At 51.0% G+C, this 18,322-nt stretch overlaps 6 protein-coding genes across 6 annotated transcripts; 4 read left to right on the top strand and 2 right to left on the bottom strand.

The window, feature by feature from the left end:
• Nucleotides 1-292: 292 nt before the first annotated feature.
• Nucleotides 293-1,150, top strand: FSUBG_1948 (3-oxoadipate enol-lactonase; the record flags this gene model as incomplete). Its single annotated transcript, XM_036679668.1, has 2 exons — nucleotides 293-571; nucleotides 620-1,150. 2 exons carry the CDS (start codon nucleotides 293-295, stop codon nucleotides 1,148-1,150), a joined length of 810 nt encoding a protein of 269 aa, XP_036542591.1.
• A 658-nt stretch (nucleotides 1,151-1,808) lies between these two features.
• On the bottom strand, nucleotides 1,809-6,842 carry FSUBG_1949 (uncharacterized protein; the record flags this gene model as incomplete). The annotated part of the gene is made up of 11 exons (XM_036679669.1): nucleotides 1,809-2,098; nucleotides 2,147-2,344; nucleotides 2,394-2,509; nucleotides 2,564-3,788; nucleotides 4,098-4,252; nucleotides 4,848-5,164; nucleotides 5,224-6,203; nucleotides 6,260-6,343; nucleotides 6,405-6,563; nucleotides 6,659-6,725; nucleotides 6,786-6,842. The coding sequence occupies 11 exons, from the start codon at nucleotides 6,840-6,842 to the stop codon at nucleotides 1,809-1,811; spliced, it is 3,648 nt and encodes a 1,215-aa protein (XP_036542592.1).
• A 782-nt stretch (nucleotides 6,843-7,624) lies between these two features.
• Nucleotides 7,625-10,804, top strand: FSUBG_1950 (Hydantoin utilization A; the record flags this gene model as incomplete). The annotated part of the gene is made up of 5 exons (XM_036679671.1): nucleotides 7,625-9,738; nucleotides 9,789-9,892; nucleotides 9,940-10,016; nucleotides 10,065-10,268; nucleotides 10,331-10,804. 5 exons carry the CDS (start codon nucleotides 7,625-7,627, stop codon nucleotides 10,802-10,804), a joined length of 2,973 nt encoding a protein of 990 aa, XP_036542593.1.
• Nucleotides 10,805-12,663: 1,859 nt separating this feature from the next.
• On the top strand, nucleotides 12,664-14,391 carry FSUBG_1951 (quinate transport; the record flags this gene model as incomplete). The annotated part of the gene is made up of 3 exons (XM_036679672.1): nucleotides 12,664-12,965; nucleotides 13,014-13,600; nucleotides 13,649-14,391. The coding sequence occupies 3 exons, from the start codon at nucleotides 12,664-12,666 to the stop codon at nucleotides 14,389-14,391; spliced, it is 1,632 nt and encodes a 543-aa protein (XP_036542594.1).
• Nucleotides 14,392-15,351: 960 nt separating this feature from the next.
• Nucleotides 15,352-17,169, top strand: FSUBG_1952 (RAM signaling pathway SOG2; the record flags this gene model as incomplete). Its single annotated transcript, XM_036679673.1, has 1 exon — nucleotides 15,352-17,169. The coding sequence occupies one exon, from the start codon at nucleotides 15,352-15,354 to the stop codon at nucleotides 17,167-17,169; it is 1,818 nt and encodes a 605-aa protein (XP_036542595.1).
• Nucleotides 17,170-17,568: 399 nt separating this feature from the next.
• FSUBG_1953 (had-superfamily protein) lies at nucleotides 17,569-18,315 on the bottom strand (the record flags this gene model as incomplete). Its single annotated transcript, XM_036679674.1, has 1 exon — nucleotides 17,569-18,315. One exon carries the CDS (start codon nucleotides 18,313-18,315, stop codon nucleotides 17,569-17,571), a length of 747 nt encoding a protein of 248 aa, XP_036542596.1.
• Between the last annotated feature and the right edge of the window lie 7 nt (nucleotides 18,316-18,322).

Raw genomic sequence — 18,322 nt, forward strand, 5'->3', positions numbered from 1 at the left:
AAAGGACTCATCGAATCGATGCTTCCCGGATCTGGGGTTCCTTTTCCCGCGGGACGGATGCATGCTTCCGATGGGATACGTAGATGGCGTGGAAATAAGACGCTAATGGAATGTTACGCTGAAGGTTTGGGGATGGAGAAACTAAAGACCGCTGACTACCCTACGCCTCGAGGTTGGACCAACATGACAACAGCTCAGCAGTACAACGTAGGCATTTGACATGTTTCGTCGTCTTATCAATTCGTCGTTTGTCCACCATAAAACTCACCTTATCGCAAGAAATAACATCAGGATGGCTAGCTCTTTGACACTCCCAGACTCCAGAACGCTGGCCTACGCTTTGGACTCCTCACCAAAAGAAGGACCCCTCATCATACTGTCAAACTCCCTCACTGCACCTCTATCAGTATGGGATCACGTCGTCAAGGTCCTCAACAGGAATGGTTATCGCACTCTACGTTACGATCAGCCCGGCCATGGGGGATCATCCGCACCAAAAGACCTAAGCCCTACGTTTGACTCTATGGCCCAAGACGTCCATCATCTCCTCAAGAAGCTCGAGATCAACAAGGTCTACTCATGGATCGGAGTATCAATGGGCGCATCAGCAGGCGTCTAGTTCACCACCAAGTATCCCAACGTCGTAAGCAAACTCGCCATCTGCGACACCATCTCTTCATCGCCCATCAACGCCGGCACGGAAGATGCCTTTGGTCCTCGTGTCGCAGCAGCCCGAGAAGCAGGTAATCTCGACTCAACTATCCAAGGCACTCTAGAGCGATGGTTTGGTAAAGAGTGGCTTGAGAACAACCCTCAGGAAACACAGCGTATGCGAACTGTCATGTCTGGAACTACGGTCGATGGTTTCGAAGCATGCTGCAACGCATTGAGAAGCGAGACTTTTGATCTTCGACCGAGGTTTGCTAAGATTGGATCGAGTGTTGATGATGCGATTTGTATCGTTGGCGAGAAGGATGCGAATCTACCGGAGACTATGAAAGAGATGAGAGATAAGATCCAGGAGGGATTTGAAGTAGCGGGTAAGAGCAACAAGATCGATTTGGTGATTATCAAGAATGCTGGTCATGTTTCGTTTGTGGATGGTTTTGAGCAGTTCACCGCTGAGGTGCTGAAGTGGTTGAAAGCTTGATATCGCGTAGCATTCTCTACCAGGAATCGTATAATCAGACGAATTTCTCTCTTCAATACAAGGATAATGTCGTATCAGTTCAACTCCCGCTGCAAGGTCGGTAAGCCGAGGATATCACCAACTCCCCAACCCCGCACCATGAAATGTCGGTATCTCACCAATGACACTTTCCAAGTAAGTTTGCACGCAAAGTAAGAATCTGATGCAAGATAGGTATTCAATTCGGGGAACTTGACTTGATCATCACCTCGAAACGAAGGGAAAAACATAATTATCACAAGATCCTAGTCGATAGCATCGGCGAACGTTAAAGGTGGAGTAGTGCCGAGACTAGCCATGACCCCCCGACTCGCCGATCGGATATTCAGCCACCAAATTCTGTCGTGCATGATGCATTCAGTGTTGGCCGATGGTGCAGATTCTATGCCATGGGCTTGCATGAGATTTCGATAGTTTGAAAACCAAGAAACTTGGCCGAATCTATTGAAAGCCACTTTTGACAGGTAATTAGATCGCCGTGTATCCTTGTCCGGGTCACTGTGGTGCAACATCAGTAAAAAGGGCAATTTACTCCGTACATATGATTTGATTCAGTTGGTCATTACTCATTATGATAGAACAGACTGCACTTTAATATCCAATTATACTCTCCGACTTTTCAAGATTCACCCCTTGGGACTGTCGTGATAGGTGGTTCAAGAACAACCGTTCTTCCATGCTTGATCAGCTCTGTAGCTTGCATAAAGAACGACTCTATCCTCAGAATAACAGGTCGCAAGAAGACCCTGGCAGCTATATCATCTGTAGCACCGAGTGTCTGTAGCGACCCATGAAACTTTTCCAACAACCGATAAGCAAACTCGACATCTCGTGGATCACTCGCCAGCAGGAACAGATAGATCAGAAAGTTTCCGCACAGGATAAGCTGCGTTCGGGCAACTGCACTCACTGCATTAGTTACTGTTTCAGAGTGACATCTTTGATCGGCAAACTTACATCTTCCCCAGAAGCTCGTTAGTTCCTCCTCGGTGATGTACGCCATGAATGTCGTGAAGAGCTCGAACTCTGCTAGTGCGGTGGAGAGCCATCGCTGAAGATTAGAGCCCGGCGTGACCTTTGCGGCTCTCGTGGCTGGAAACATTAGACCTCGGAAGAGCAGCACCTGCGTAGCGAAGAAGGATATGTGAAGGGGTCCTAGTTCATGTTTAGACATCGGCGAATTCTAGAGATACGTGTCACATACCGTTGTGGGCGTAGGGTCTCACGGCCAAACAGCTCGGGATGAGACTCGGCCATTCCTTGAGGGTGTCTCGGATAGGAATCAATTGGGTACGCGTCTGCTGAGTTGATCGTACACCGCTGCATCATGTAAGTTGTTGTGGCCTTTACTACGCCGATGGTTGGGTTACTTACTAGCTGCAGTCAAGGATGGCACGCATCTCCCGAGACACAGTGATCATTTCGAGGAAGCGTGCACCGTCAGAGATGCGGAACGTGGCATCCTCGGGATCGATCATATGGCGAAGATCGTCAGGGATATCCTCGCCAGACCGCAGATCATCCATGTCCGGGGGTGGAGTCGTAAAGGACTCGTAGCTTATATGCGGGGGGTTACCGTGGCTTACAGCAGACCAGCAGTCCGTGTAGAAGACCGCCCACCAGAGCTTCTTGCGCAACCTCTTCTCCCACGGTGCAATATTCCACTTGTCAGGATCTTGGTGCAGGCCGAGCATCTGCGCTATTGCTGTGGCTTGACAGGCCATCACCCAGATATACGGTGTCTCGACGCTGTCAATGTCCGGGGGTACCATGTGCATCAGCAACAGGGCTGACATTAGTCTCGAGAGGTTAGGGGCTTCAAGTTCACGCCTCAATGCTTCTTGCGCATGGTTGGTTAGTTCATGCTGCTGGAACGGACAAGGAATTCTGGCAAGCGTTGCATCTTGCTTCCAGAACACACACGCCAAGGCATAAACGGCGCCCCGTAGCGACGTGGGTATGTCTAGCTTGGCGGTCGCGTATTGCCGAAGGAAGCGAGTCTTGTGGATGACGGGGAATCCTACATGGACGTGCCGGAAATAAAGACGGACGAGGGCCGGGCCGTGGGGCCAGACGATGCGCTCTATCGCATCGGACGCCATTTGCCTAGCCTCGTTCCTGTGATCGGGGAACTCATCGAGCAGCAGGAGGAAGTGCATCGGGCAATCATCCACATCAGGCCCGCCGTGGTAGACCTGCACAAAGTTGGCGTCAATGCCCTCGCGGTCGCTGAGAAGCACGGATCTGAAGGCGTCGAGGAAGTAAGGGTCCTGCTCCGAGCCTAACGCCATGGCGTGCGCCGTACGGCCTGGGACATCTTCAAGAGCGTAGGCGACTTCTTGATTGGGCTCGAGGCGCGGTGGATCTAGGCTGATGCTTGGATCCAGGGAACCTTCTCCAGGAACTGGCACGGGATGGCGCACGAGACCGTTGTGGACAACGGCTGCGGACTCGGATCTGTGCCGAGTAGCTTCAGATGGCGCCGAGGGCGAGATGGCCGATGCGCCAGAGGCAGAGACAGAAGCAGATGCCGACGCCGGGCTTAGTGCATCGTGGCTTCTGGAGGACTCGGGCCCAGGGCCGGATGTAGGCCGGTGGGCTAGAGGGTCAGTATCGGAGAGGGACTGGCATACCAAGCCTCTGCTTTTACAGAAAAGGCCTGAATTACAGATCGATGCAACGGTCAGTATAAGCAATTGAAGAATGACTAGCGGGAAGTGTCAAGTGGAGTTTTGTGTGACGGTGAACCACTGGAATGGTACTGATAGGTAGTACTGTAGTGAGTGGGTGGGGAGATCTGGGGAGGGCGCCTCACAAGGGGGTTCAGAGGTGATGACACAAGCAGTCTTCCTCCTCCGACAGGCGTCGCAGGGTCTGTTTTTGCGGCTCCGTGGCTGCCGAGCTTTACCAAAGTTACTGCGAATGCTGAACTTGCGGGGCGTAGCAGTAGACGATGAAGAAGTTGCCCGTTCCCGATCGCTAGCCTCAGCCTGCGAGTGATCCATCTGATCTGAACTGATACTTCGGAGGAGGCGGGCCCAGGTACCCGTTAACGGTAATACGCTCCACGCGCGTTTTCGAGGGAGAGTGTGTGAGAACAAAACGAGCGAGCCAGGCTGCGGGAACGAAGGAGGGAGAGAAAGAGGCGAAGGAGATGTCGGCGAAAATCGCGTGATGGAGGGGGGGACGGAAAGATAAGTTGGCCGACAAGGGAGGCTTTGACACTAAAGAAACAAGCGGAGTTGGCCGAGTGAGTTCTTTTTAGGGGGCGTTTCTACTTGCGTACTAGTGTCTCGGAAAATGAGATTAGTGTGAAATTACAGAGGGCACGGGAGCTAAAAAGAAAAGTGTCAAGCGTGTTCAAGTGCCGTAGCTTCAGAACATGTTCGCGTTCTAGCCTGTCATGACGCGATTTCAAGATGCGACAATTAAAACAAGTGGATGATCTCCAATCTCAATCTCAATCTCAATCAGGGTCTACCGAGGTAACGTTGCTAAAATCACAAGATAAAGTGATGAATTTTTATCCAGAATCCCCGCTATGTCTGATATGGTAAATAATAATTAAAAATGGTCTCAGTGTAGATAAAGTAGCAGATAACAGGCTTGCAATCTCGAAAAGAAACATCGCCAACGTGAATCTCGTAATCAAACAGACGTGGTCAGGGAGTGGGGGCCCTTGTTTCGCTGAAAGGAGTGCTCCTCAGTCGATCCAGGCTCACTCTCGGAGTAAGTCATGTCCCAGCGCTCATCATAAACAGCTTGGACCTCCTTGGCAGTTGTACCATCCTTGATGAAGGCGTCTAACTTCTTGTCGGGGACTACAATGTGAAGTCCGTAGTAAACAGCAGCGCTAACGATGAACCCAAAGAGGTAGTTGAGCTGGTAGAGGTTCTTTGCGCCATCTGAGACTTTAGCATTGAGGTTGACAGCAGCGATGAAGCCCGGCATTGTAGGCGCGACACCAACAATCCACTAAACAAACGAGTCAGTTATTTCTCCAGCGCAATAAAAGCAAGCAATGTGGAACTTACTGCGACGAAAGCACGCCAATTGACACCAAAGTTGTACCAGTAAATGCTATCCCTGTTACCCACAAAAAGATCGTCAACATTGACCTTGGCCTTTGCCACCAAGTTATAGTGAGCCACCATGAGACCAGTCATGGGTGCCAAGAAGACACTGTAGCCCGAGAGCACAGTGAGGAAGACGGTGGCTGTGTTGACGAGACGCCACGGGTTGACGATCGGGCTAAGAAGGGCCATGAGATAGGCACCGCGTCGGATGTTGATGTACTTGGGGAACACGGATGCGAGATCGATACCGCCTGCGAGAGCGTTGCCAGGAACATTGCTGCCCATCTGGGAGATGGATAGGGCGAGACCAGCGAAGAAGATGGCGGCGCGGGTACCTGCGGTTGGATCCTTGGCCAGAAGAGCGGCGAGGAGGGTGGGAGGGTTCCAGATAGCCTCGCCCATGCGCTTCTGTGTCGCAGCAGTGACGAGAATACCAATGACAGACGCTCCAATACTGTAGAGCGGGAACGCAACAGTCTGGCCCCAAATAGCATCACCGGGCTTCTTCGACAGACGCGCATAATCGTTCTGATTAAGAATACCCGCTGCAATACCACCAATCGTCGACATGATTCCCGAGATGGTAAGCCACGTAACACTCTGCGGACCACCAGTGACCGGAAGAGGTGTACTATCAGCGAGGGTATCTCCAAAGCCATCCGATCCCATAGTCGCCAGCGCCCAGATCAGAAGAACCAGGAAGAAGACGAGGGTGACGGAGCTGGCAAAGTAGAAGAAGTTTTGTATTCGATGCGGTTTTATCCACAGGAACGGGAGCGTGACGACGCAGAAGATGACGTAGGAGACGAACTGCGCGGAAGTCATGCCGGTCGACGCGGGGATCGTGTTGTGGATGTGTTTCTCGAGGTTGGGATCCCATGATAGAAGCATGAGATACGTGCATTGTCCACCGACCCAAGACTGGAAGCCATACCAGACTTTCGATACGTTAGTACAGCCCAAACATTGGGAGAGGAGGAGGAGGTGAACTTACCGAGGGAGAGAAAGATGCGGTTCCAGATGACGAACTGCGATCCCCAGATTCCCCATACCGCTCGACTAAAGACAGGGAAGCCCACTGCAAAGCGTGAGCCAATTGACCTGACCCATCACGAAGGATTCGGGAGTGGATAACGTACCGTGGTAATAAGCTCCAGCAAGCGAAGCAAGAATCAGGGCAGCAGTCGCGAGGATGTTTCCGAGGATGATGGCGATGATGGCCTGCCACCACGTCAAGCCAAGAGGAATCAGCGCGCTGCCAGTCAGATACGTCGCAATGTTGCAGTTGATCAACAGCCCTGTAGGATTACCCGCTGGTTAGATGTGCGATGCGCTTATGCAGTGTGATTCCATCTCGGCAAATGACAATCACAAACAGCGAATGAAAACGTACAGAAGTTGTGATACGTTAGAAACGTCCATGTTCGTCGCTCAGTCCCAACAGGTCTGACATCTTCATTCTGCAGCGGAGCAAATTAGGGGGTTGTGTGTGACGCGTGTTGAAAGGAGAGTTTGCGTACGATGAAGCGCGAGCCGCGCGGTAGCTCAATGCGCTTGACGAGATTCGCAACGGCCATTGTTGAGGAATTGCGAATAGCTTCAGTCAGAATATTATTTCCCGAAGCCTCCGGATCGAATCGATAGTGTGTGCAGTAGCTTGAGGGGGGCTGCTGCTGTCACTGTGGGAGAGATTTTAGGGGAGGACAGAAACTATAAGGGTCCGCCGCTGGGACGGGGGGGGCAGTTCGCTGGCGTGACTGGCGTTCGATCTGGTACAAAGTCTAATCCTCAGCCTTATCTTGTGATTGACTGAGCCACAGACTGACTGGAATTCGGAGGAGAACACACACACAGAGAGCACAGAGAGAGAGATACGTACCCCGGATTGAGGCGTCGGCCAAGAGACAGACAGTCACAATCTGCACGACATTGATTGTCCAATGATATGATAAGCAGATCGGCAGTTCAGAGAGATAGGATGCTGAACTGAAAGGAGAAGAGGTTCCGCTGCAGTTCGGGGAAGCTTTGTTCCCTGTCTCCTCTTTTCTCTTCTGGCGTCGGCCAACTTGCTCCATCCGTTCCTCGCCGCCCCCCTCCCCTCTCGCATGATCCAGTCTCAGCGAGGAAAACATTGGCGAGGAGTTATTTTCTTCCTCACTAATTGAAATCTAGAAAAAACAAATGCAGTCAGTGCCTAGATCCTGACCTTGACCTGAAAGCCATGGACTGAATCCTCTGACTTATAAAGTGATACCTCTCTCCCCCCCTCTGCCGCCCCCACCGTAATATTATGCTTTCAGGCACCTCCAGGGTATCATCCTCCCAACCAACAGGCTCAGCACACTTGTCTACTGCCAACATGTCCCTGTACCGAATCGGAGTAGACGTCGGAGGTACCAACACGGACGCGGCCATTCTCGACATCCGAGCTGCTGCCACATCAACCCCTGGCCGTGGCGTCCTCGCCTCCCACAAGGCCTCTACCACGCGAGACATCACCAGCGGTATTGAGGCTGCCATAAGAGCCGTGCTGCGCGACTCAGCCGTTGACCAGAGCGGTGTTTTGAGCGTTACCATCGGCACAACGCACTTTATCAACGCGCTTGTCGAGGCTGATGCGCGCAGATTAGATCGTGTCGCGGTGGTGAGGCTGTGCGGGCCGTTTACTAGACAATTACCCCCGTTTTCGGATTTCCCTGTGGGATTGAGGAGTATTCTCGACGGAGGCGTTTACTACCTCGATGGAGGTCTTGAGATTGACGGGAGGGAGATTGAGCCGTTGGATCATGAGCAGATAAGACAGACTGCGCGTGATGTCGTCGCAAAAGGTATCAATGTCGTCGCTCTGGTGGGCGTCTTCTCACCACTTGACCACGACGGCAAACACGAGGAAGAGTGCAGACGGATTCTTCTCCAAGAAGCACCGTCTCTGCAGGTCGTATGCTCCCACGACATCGGCCCAACAGGCTTCCTAGAACGAGAAAATGCCACCATTCTCAACGCCTCCATCCTACGGACAGGACATCGCGTCAAGAAGGGCTTCAAGCGCGCCATGCACAGGCTGCAGCTCACATGTCCCCTCTTTTTATCGCAGAACGACGGCACGCTTATTGATGCAGATACAGCCGCTGAGTTCCCCATCAAGACTTTTGCAAGCGGTCCTACGAATAGCATGACTGGTGCTGCGTATCTCGCTGGGCTGGATCATAAGCGGGAGCACGTCGCGGATGATGAGGAGCCGCAGGTTTTGGTCGTGGATATCGGCGGGACTACGACTGATGTCTGCGCACTTCTTCCATCGGGTTTTCCACGACAAGCACCTGGTTTCGTAGAAGTCGGCGGCGTGCGCACTGCCTTCTCCATGCCAGAGGTTGTGTCAATCGGTCTCGGCGGCGGAAGCAAAGTGCACGTCGACCCTACCACACAAAACGTGACTGTCGGTCCTGGATCAGTCGGGCATTTACTCCAGCAGGAAGCAAAAGTCTTTGGAGGTCAGACGTTGACGGCGAGCGATATCGTCGTCGCGCTGGGTAAAGCCAAGCTAGGAGACCCCGAGCTCGTCAAAGACGTCCCAGCACAGATCATCGAAAGCGGCCGTAAAGAGCTCAAGAAAATGCTCGAGAGCGTCGTCGAGCAAATGAAGGTATCCTCCGCGCCCGTGCACGTTCTCCTCGTCGGTGGCGGTGCGCTCCTTGTGACAGAAAACCTCGCGGGCGTGGACAAGTGCATAGTGCCCATCCACCAAGGCGCCGCCAACGCCGTGGGCGCAGCAATCGCCAAGGTCTCCGGCGAGATCGACATCGTGGAGATTCCCGAGGGCCGCTCTGAAAAGACCATCGTGGACGCTGCGTGCGCGAAAGCGATTGACATGGCCATCTCCAAGGGCGCAGCAGCGAACGACGTCAAGATTGTTGAGATCACAAAGACGCCGCTTCAGTACATGTCTAACGGCGCTATGCGACTGCAGGTTCGTGCGGTGGGACACCTTGCTATTCCTGAAGAACTCACGCCGCCGCCTTCACCGCCCGTGATAAGCGTGCAGAAGACAGAGGACGATGAGGGTGAGAAGGTCAGCGTTCCTGATGCCCTTACCCCAACGTACAAGCCCTCTCTCCACGTTGATCTCGACGCCTATCGCCCTGATGTCCAGAATGGTACGTGGTATCTTTCTGAAGTTGATCTTGAGATGATCGCGACAGGATGTGGTGTTCTGGGCACAGGCGGTGGAGGACCGACACATCACGAGTACCTCAAGGGCTTAGATGCGCTGCGGAATAATCCCAAGGGGAGATTGAGGGTTATTTCACCGAAGGCGCTCAAGGACGATGCTATGATCTGCTTTGGTTCGTGGTATGGTAGTCCGAGTGTGATTAATGAGCGTATCGCGGGCGGGAATGAGATTGTTACTGGTATCAATGCTGTGAACAAGGTTGTCGGGAACAAGACCTTTGATGGCATGTACATTGATGAGATGTAGGTCAAGTTCATGTTTCTGTTTGAGAGAACATTGCTAATGAGGACAGTGGTGGTGGAAATGGTATGAGTGCTTTCCCGCCGGCTGTTCACTTCGACGTCCCCGTCGTCGATGGCGATGCCATGGGTCGAGCCTATCCCACCATGTATCACGGTACGTTTTCCAATACTCATTCAATTGAACTCATCTAACTTCCATAGCTACGTTCAGTGTATACGGCCACTCCCTCACACCCTGCGTTCTCTCCGACGCCCGTGGAAACACCAGTGTCGTCATGGTAAGCATCACCATCACCGATACCTTGACAATCCACTAACAGCAACAGAGCACCGACAACCCAATCCGTCTTGAGAGTCTCCTTCGGACAACAGTAATTGAACTCGGTCTCGGCTGCGCAGTCTGTGCCAATCCCCTTCCCGGCTCCGTCATCAAATCTCACGGCGTTCCCAACACCGTATCTCAAGCGTGGTATCTCGGTCGCGCGGTGCACAATGCTCGTCGCAAAAAGACCAGCTACGTTGACGCAATCGTAAGTTGACCCTCTACTTAATTGAGCACTACTGTTGGAGTGAGCATCTGCTAACTGGTCAGTTTGACGTCTGCGCTGGAAAACTCCTCTTCACCGGCAAGATCGTCGATGTCCGTCGCTACATCGGCGGCGGCTACACAATGGGCTCCGTCGTCATCGCGCCCCTCAGCGAAGACGAGCGCGAATCCCACAAGCAAGACGTCCCCAGCGACCGACACATGGTGATCCCCTTCCAAAACGAATATCTCTACGCCGCCCTCTGCGACTCCGACGGGTCAGAGGCTTCACAGCAGGTCGTGTGCACCGTTCCCGACCTGATCTCCATTCTCGGTCAAGACGGCGAAGGCATTGGTTCTCAGGACTTGAGGTACGGACTGCGTGTTAATGTTGTTGCGCTGCCGGCGCATCCGCTGTGGAAGACGGATAAGGGCATGAAGGTCGGTGGACCTGAAGGCTTTGGGTTGAAGATTCCGTATACGGGTGTTGATAATGATTTTGTGGAGGGGAGGAGTGTGATTGAGGAGTTTGGGGCATAGCGAGCGGGAGCATGACGGTGAGATTTTGGCTGGGCTTTTTTTTTAAAAAAGCATTTGAGGAGTTTGGCGTTGGAGTGGGCATTGCATGCATGAGAACGAGCGATGAGTGCTCGTCTATGAGATTAATACCGTTAGCATTTATGATTCTAATGACGAAATTGACATCTATGATTGAGATGACGTGGTAGTTGGTGAGAGCCAGCGTTTGTGATGAGGCTCAACAGGATGATGCTTGAAAGAGGATACGTCGGCGTGTGGATCAGTAGCTCTGCGACATGCGGCACGGCACGGCGCGCCAAGCGCAATGGTATTGGGTCTGTTGACTACATCGCTATCAATCACCAAGAGCACTCTCTGAGAAATAGAACCACTCGAATATCTGCAGCAGAATATTTGATAGAATATTCGGATGATGGTACAAGAATGCGGAAGGGAATCGCCTCGGTGCATGTGTCTCTCCTCACTCAAGAAACGCGACATCGTAACGCGTCTTAGTGGTGTAGGTAACATGTCTTCAAGGCCCGGATTCGCTCACATTCATTGAGGCAGATGCGAGCAATGGAGAGCTTCAATTTTGTAGTCAAGACCTGCAGAAAAATAGGCAAAGCCAAGATTATAGTGACTGTTCAATGACTTGCTGGCAATTGCTGGTGAAATGATATGATACTCAGCTCCCAGCAGTTTGGACCAGCCCACCAAACGCACATGACTATCAAGCTCTTCCAAAAGCACAAGACAATAGCCAGGATAGGAGAGGCTGAAGAGCAACAAAAAGCATCAGGTTCAATTTAGCCAGAATCCAAACAATGCCATTCTCGCATCTCTCATCACAAGATCCATGGTATCACCAACCCTCGCCTGTCAAAACGCCCCCAAACATGTGACTCCATTCTCTCCCCAAACTCTTGGGTCTCATTGCAGCGCTTATCGCCTTTGCATTCGGACCTATTCCCACAGTGGAGATCCGGGGGAAACCACCTAGGGGAGGAAAGAAAACACAAAACCTTGACCCTAAGCGATAAAAATATTTAGGTAAATTTAGCCTAAGTTTAGGGGATCTTTAATAAGTTTATTTTGGCACCCTAGGTCAAGGTCCAGTGTTTTCTTGCTCCCCGAGGACCATACCATTTTTCTTTCTTTCTCGGATCCGAAATGATCAGCCCGCTGAGCTTACCGGTTTTAAGCAATTTACGCGTTTAAACCCCTTGCTTTACGGGATATTTTCTTGATCCAAGTGACATGATCGACAATGACACCACTAAATGCTCCGCGGTGAGTGAGCAGAACGGCCAAATGCTCGGTGGTAAAGATGTAACGTAACGGATGAAAAATATCCACTGGAAAAGTGGTCATGATTGTTTTTCGTATGGAGATGGAGAATATGGGGATAGAGTTGGGAGTTGACTTTATCTCAGTGCAATGATCTAGTAACTGAAGCTGTAGCAAGTTGAGGAGCCTGGACTGAGATCATCATCAATGGATTATTTGGGGATAGCACAATAATTGACTGATACCCAAAAGCTGGAAGGATCTGGCAATACGTCATATCACAAACGATTCCATGCTCTACCCGCCTCCATCAACCCCAGAACATCATCCCCGTGCCCAGTGGAGAAGCTCCCAACAGCAAGGATCTCCAGCATCAGGAGCTCAAACTGTATGTAACCGTAGGACAAAGCAGAATCCTTCTGCGTCCACATCAACGGGACACATTACCCCGAGGCCATCGTGTAACCAGCATAACAGCTATAAAACACATCCCCCGCTCTAGTTGCACCGTTGGTCTTGGACTACAGCTCAGTTACTTACAGACTGGTTTGACTACAGCTCAGTCACTTACAGGCTGGTTTGACTACAATATGCCTATTGGCAACATCTACGTGATCGCCGGTGTCTCCGTCGTAGGCGGTGCACTCTTCGGCTTTGACATTTCTTCTATTTCTGCTCAATTGGGCGAGAACTCTTATAAATGTTATTTTAACCAGGGTCCTAAGGGCCCGCCATTTGATGATGATGAGGATTGCAGTGGACCTACCTCGTTAAATCAGGGTGGTATAACGGCGAGCATGGCTGCTGGCTCGTGGCTGGGTGCTTTGGTATCAGGCATTCTCAGTGATCGTCTTGGAAGGAAGTATTCCATCATGGTTGGGTGTATCATTTGGTAAGTCGTCAACACGTTAGTACAAAGGCCACATAGTAACATCGACAGGATCATCGGGTCTATCATCTCCTGCGCCTCCCAAAACATCGGCATGCTCGTCGTCGGCCGCATCATAAACGGCTTCGCAGTCGGCATAGAATCCGCCCAAGTCCCCGTTTACATCGCCGAGATCTCCCCCCCTTCTAAGCGCGGTCGCTTCATCGGCATGCAGCAGTGGGCCATAACATGGGGTATCCTGATCATGTACTACATCTCCTACGGGTGCGCCATGATCGGCGGCCGTCACTCCTCAGACTACTCCACCGCTGCGTTCCGCGTGCCGTGGGGTCTTCAGATGATCCCGGCGGTGTTCCTCTTCTTCATGATGATGTTGCTACCGGAGTCTCCGCGCTGGCTGGCGAGGAAGGATCGCTGGGATGAGTGTCATGGTGTACTTACGCTTGTGCATGGACATGGAGATCCTGATCATCCGTTTGTGGCGCTGGAGTTGCAGGATATCAAGGATATGTGTGCTTTTGAAGCGTCGATTGCGGATGTTACGTACCTTGATCTCTTCAAGCCCAACATGATCAACAGGACTGTCATTGGCATCTTTACTCAGATCTGGTCTCAGCTTACTGGCATGAATGTCATGAGTAAGTTTCATCCTCCTTCTCTTGAAGACTAATTTTAACAACGCCCAGTGTACTACATCTCTTACGTCTTCTCAATGGCTGGGTACAAGGGCAACGCCAACCTTCTCGCTTCATCTATCCAGTACATCATCAACGTCTTGATGACCATTCCAGCCCTTCTATGGATGGACAGATGGGGACGTCGACCTACATTCCTCATCGGCGCTACTCTCATGTGCACTTGGATGTTTGCCAACGCCGGTATCTTGGCTGCCCACGGCACCGAGATTCCCAAGGATGAGCGTGACTCTCCTCAAGTTTCCATGAGTGTTGGTGGAGGTGCTGCAAAGGGTCTTATCGCCTGCACTTATCTCTTCGTCGCATCTTACGCACCAACATGGGGCCCGGCCTCGTGGACATACCCCCCTGAGCTCTTCCCTCTCCGTCTTCGAGGAAAGGGTGTCGCATTTGCTACCTCATCTAATTGGGCCTTCAACACTGCTCTTGGGCTGTTCACGCCAGTTGCCTTTGAGAACATCACCTGGAAGAGCTACATCATCTTTGGTGTCTTCAACGTTGCCATGTTCATCCACGTCTTCTTTATGTTCCCCGAGACAGCTGGAAAGACACTCGAGGAGACTGCAGAGATGTTTGAGGATCCTAATGGTATCAAGTACATCGGCACTCCAGCTTGGAAGACTCACGTCGCAACTCATCTTACTACCAAGGCGGAGAAGGGTGATGTTGAGGCTAAGCTTGGTGCTGCACATGAGGAGGATGCTCAGCATTCAGTTGGTACACCTGAGAAGTAAAGAGTGCATAATGGCTAAATATGAGGGTTGATATTGGAAGAGATAATGGGAGCGAAAGAGTATGACCTAACAAAACGAGAAAAAACATTCAATTTCAACGCCATTTGCTGAATTGAGAAAATTTAACATATTATGAGGTCCTGCCTTTCCTTGTGATTGATTATGAAACGCGGAATAATGGAAGCTATGACTTCGATGCTGGCCTATGAAAACAGGTTACCTAAGCCAACATGTGACTCCGCGTTTCCAGCGAGTGAGTGTCCCGCCCTGCCATAACCGAATCTGTCGATTTATAACGTTAACACTACATCCACCAGATCTCCTGGCACCCAATGAAGAATAATATCTTCCTCCAAACCTCAGAAAAACCGCGTCTCCCCTTCAATTCGCATCGGTACAGTGGCCAGACAGCGCCATCACTCACTATAGTGGTATCTCCTAATCCGTCGTCGCTAGGTCAACTGTCCTGCAGCCACAAGAAGCGAGTCTAGAACGACGTACAAGGGCGCCTGAAGCGATTGTTGACGGAAGGATCGAATAGCGGAAATGGCCGTGTCTGCGTTATTTGCTGATCAGGGCGTCACCATCGACCTTAGCCACAATAACCTCTCAGAACTATCCGCTGATACCATCAAGAACCTCAATCCCAACGTCGAACGGTCCGTACTTCCATCATTCACGCTTATTTCCACCTACTAACCGAGTTCACCAACAGGCTAGCCTTATCTCACAACCGTCTTTCAACCATCCCGACATGTCTGTCTCTGTTTACATTTTTGCGCTACCTTAACATCCGGAGCAATTGTATCCATGTTTTCCCTCCCGTGGTAGATATCACCCTAGCCGTGATATGCACACTTCAGAAGGCTAACACTAAGGTAGCTCTTGGAGTTGAGTCATCTCGAGATCCTCGATCTAAGCAGAAACAAGATTGAATGCCTCCCAGACGACATCGCAAAGATGGCATCGCTCAAGGTCCTGGCAGTCCAAAAGAACAAGATTCAGCGTCTACCATTCTGTATCTCTGAAATGACTGTGCTACTCGCCCTTAAGATCGACGGCAACCCGTTGACTCCGATGCTGAGTCGTATTGTCGAGGCACAGTCCCTTGGTGCTGCTTCCAAAAGTGCTCGAGACAACGAAAACAATGATATGGCTGTTACGGCTCAGATAAAACAAGTCTTGAAACACGAGGCTAGGTCTACTGCAAGCCGGTCTGTATCGCAGACAGCGCTGGGCTCAAATCAACAGTTCGAACCGCGCCAACACTCTTCAAAGCGAAGCCGTGCTGGGCGGTTCCCTGTTAAAGTCGATGGAGCCGATCTTCCAACCTCACGTCCATCACTGCTCTCGCCCAAGTCACACTCAAAAGCTCCGTCAATGCATAGCAAAGCGCTCTGGAGCCCCAGTACATCTTACCAGAAACAAGATGAGGGAGAGCATTCATCAAACAACCCTGACGGCCTTCAGACACCCGATCCACAGAATGTCCGTGCCTGCAAAGATCCGTCAGTGACCCACGTGAATAAGAGGTTCGGGTTGCAACAGATCCCCCAATTGCCCTCCACAGACCGACTGAGTCAGCATCTTCGTGGACTCAGTCTCAACACTGCCATATACCCAAGAGTCCAGTCACAAGAGCCGAAAGACTATTCATCCCCATCGACAGGTGAACTCCTCAACATCGTTCCTATTTCCCGGTCTAATACACGCGATCCCCTATTGGAGATGGCACGAACAGTATTTTTCTCCATCCATCGAATACACTGGCTCATCGAAGTTCTATCAGACCTCACAAGCGACGGAGGCTCTAAACGATCAAGTCTTCAGATGGTAGCATATAACGCAAGGCTCCACCTGGGCGAACTTGGAGAGCAGATTCAGACTCACGTCGCCCAGGCTGGTGACATCTCGAAGATGAAACAAAGCATGAGCCAGATTAGACGCGCTTGCGGTGTTCTAACGAAGGCGTATCTTCCCATCTGTTCGCAAGTCTGTCGAAATATTGAAGTTCTTGTTGAACGGGCAGAGGGGCGCTTTGTTAGCGACTTGATCTACAGCCTTTATGCTAGTATCATGGGACTACGAGCCGAGTTTCTTTGTTTCCAGAAACAAGCTACTCTCCAGCTGAACACTGAGCCTGGCTCCGCAACAGGGCAACCACAAGAAAATTCAAATGGCAAATCAAGTCTATCTATTCCAACAACTCATACTAGACGCTCCTCAAACGAAGATGCAGCACCTCAAGGGAATCCATGGACACCTCCACCGCCAGCACGTACATTGACGTTAGATGGGGAACCTGAGGTTCTTCATCAGTTATACTTAGCTCTCCGCCGACTATGCAAGCTCATTCCAGAGAATCTACCATCTACCGGCCGCAAGTTCCAAACCCAGATACAGGATGTAAAGAGACAACAGTCTGCACTGGATGCCTGCTCAAGAGTCCTCAGGCTATCAGAAGCTATCAAGCAAAGCCTTGCACCCGTCCATATGAAGTTGAGCGCTCCACTCCGCAACCTCTATTATCAACTCGTTGATGCCTGGGCTACCTTCGGTGGTATTGTGAAATCGCTCAACAGCCAACTGGGTCTTGAACCAGATTCAAGAAAGAGACTTCAACAAATACAGCAACTTGTCAAAGAAGTGATGCAGTGCTTAAGAGTTCTGCCAATAAACACAAACGCCAACACAGCGTTCAATGATAGTCTTCCGCTGACTCCACAGCAGGCATCGCTGGGACCGGCAGTCCAAGCGACAATCTCACTTTCGCCATAATCCATCACTGCTTACGGTTTGTGGCACAAAGCCTGTAGAAAAACAGCTCTATATAACACGCCTTGTGTCGAAAGGTAGGGTTGATATGATTGGCTTGCTTCACCGTTAGTCACCTAAAGGTCCCTTGGTACTAGGTTTACTCTGCTGATTTATGCTCTCAGCCACGAGTATCAACTGCAAACAACAAAATTTCCTTGGAGATCAAAATGAAAGTGTTGTATTGAATAGCTGGAGGTTGTAAAGGTTGGTGGGTACTATGCAATTAGGGAAGAGTCATGAGTGAGTGATTTGCGCCCATAGACCGACCCAACTGTCAGAAATCCCTCATTCTCTCGTCGAACCAATTTCACGGCATCTTGAAGAGTGTGAAGGTCGACATCTGCGTTGATGTGGATAAATCTAGTTCAATGTCGTATGCATCGGAAGCTCCAAAATCACGGGTAGTTGGTCAAACTGACTAATCACCGGGACTTCCCTTCCAAACAACACTTTCGATGAGCTTTTTAAAGAAGGAGAGTATAGGATAGGCGTTATTCCTGCATCGAGAGCACCCTTGATATCAGCTTCGACAGAATCGCCAACCATATACGCGTTATCTGGTTCCACCCCCAGCTTTTCTAACGCATGGTGGAAGATGCTGACATCAGGCTTAGGATGGCCAGCCTCTTCCGATGTGATGACGCACTCAACGAGATCAAAGACACGAATGGCTTTGGCCTTTTCTATTTGGCTCTCGGTCGGGCCATTCGTGATGATAGCGGTGCGATAACCATTCTTCCGAAGACTAGTTAGGATCTGTATGCTTCCTGGCATAGCGCTTCGTTGCATTCTGTATCCCGCTTTGTACACACTCCGAAAATGCGCAATACGTTTGGCGTCTGGTTCTTCGAGGCCTAGACTCTTGAAGAAGAGCTTGACCTTTTCTGAATCTTGGTCCTCGTGTGCTATCTCATTTCGGAGATAGCGCCCGTAAACAACATTGAGGGCTTCGTTGTACTTCTCGGTAAGCACGTCCTCCGGGGTTCCACGAAGAAGCGGGAATACCGTTTGTACGGTGAGTAAGGCATTGCGAAGAGACTTTTGGTGATCGAACAATGTGTTGTCAAGATCGAAGAAAACCATTGTGCGAAGAGGCAGAGACACCATTGTGAAG

Source organism: Fusarium subglutinans (assembly GCF_013396075.1).
Source record: "Fusarium subglutinans strain NRRL 66333 chromosome Unknown NRRL66333_c0000016, whole genome shotgun sequence".
Lineage (NCBI taxonomy): Eukaryota > Fungi > Ascomycota > Sordariomycetes > Hypocreales > Nectriaceae > Fusarium > Fusarium subglutinans.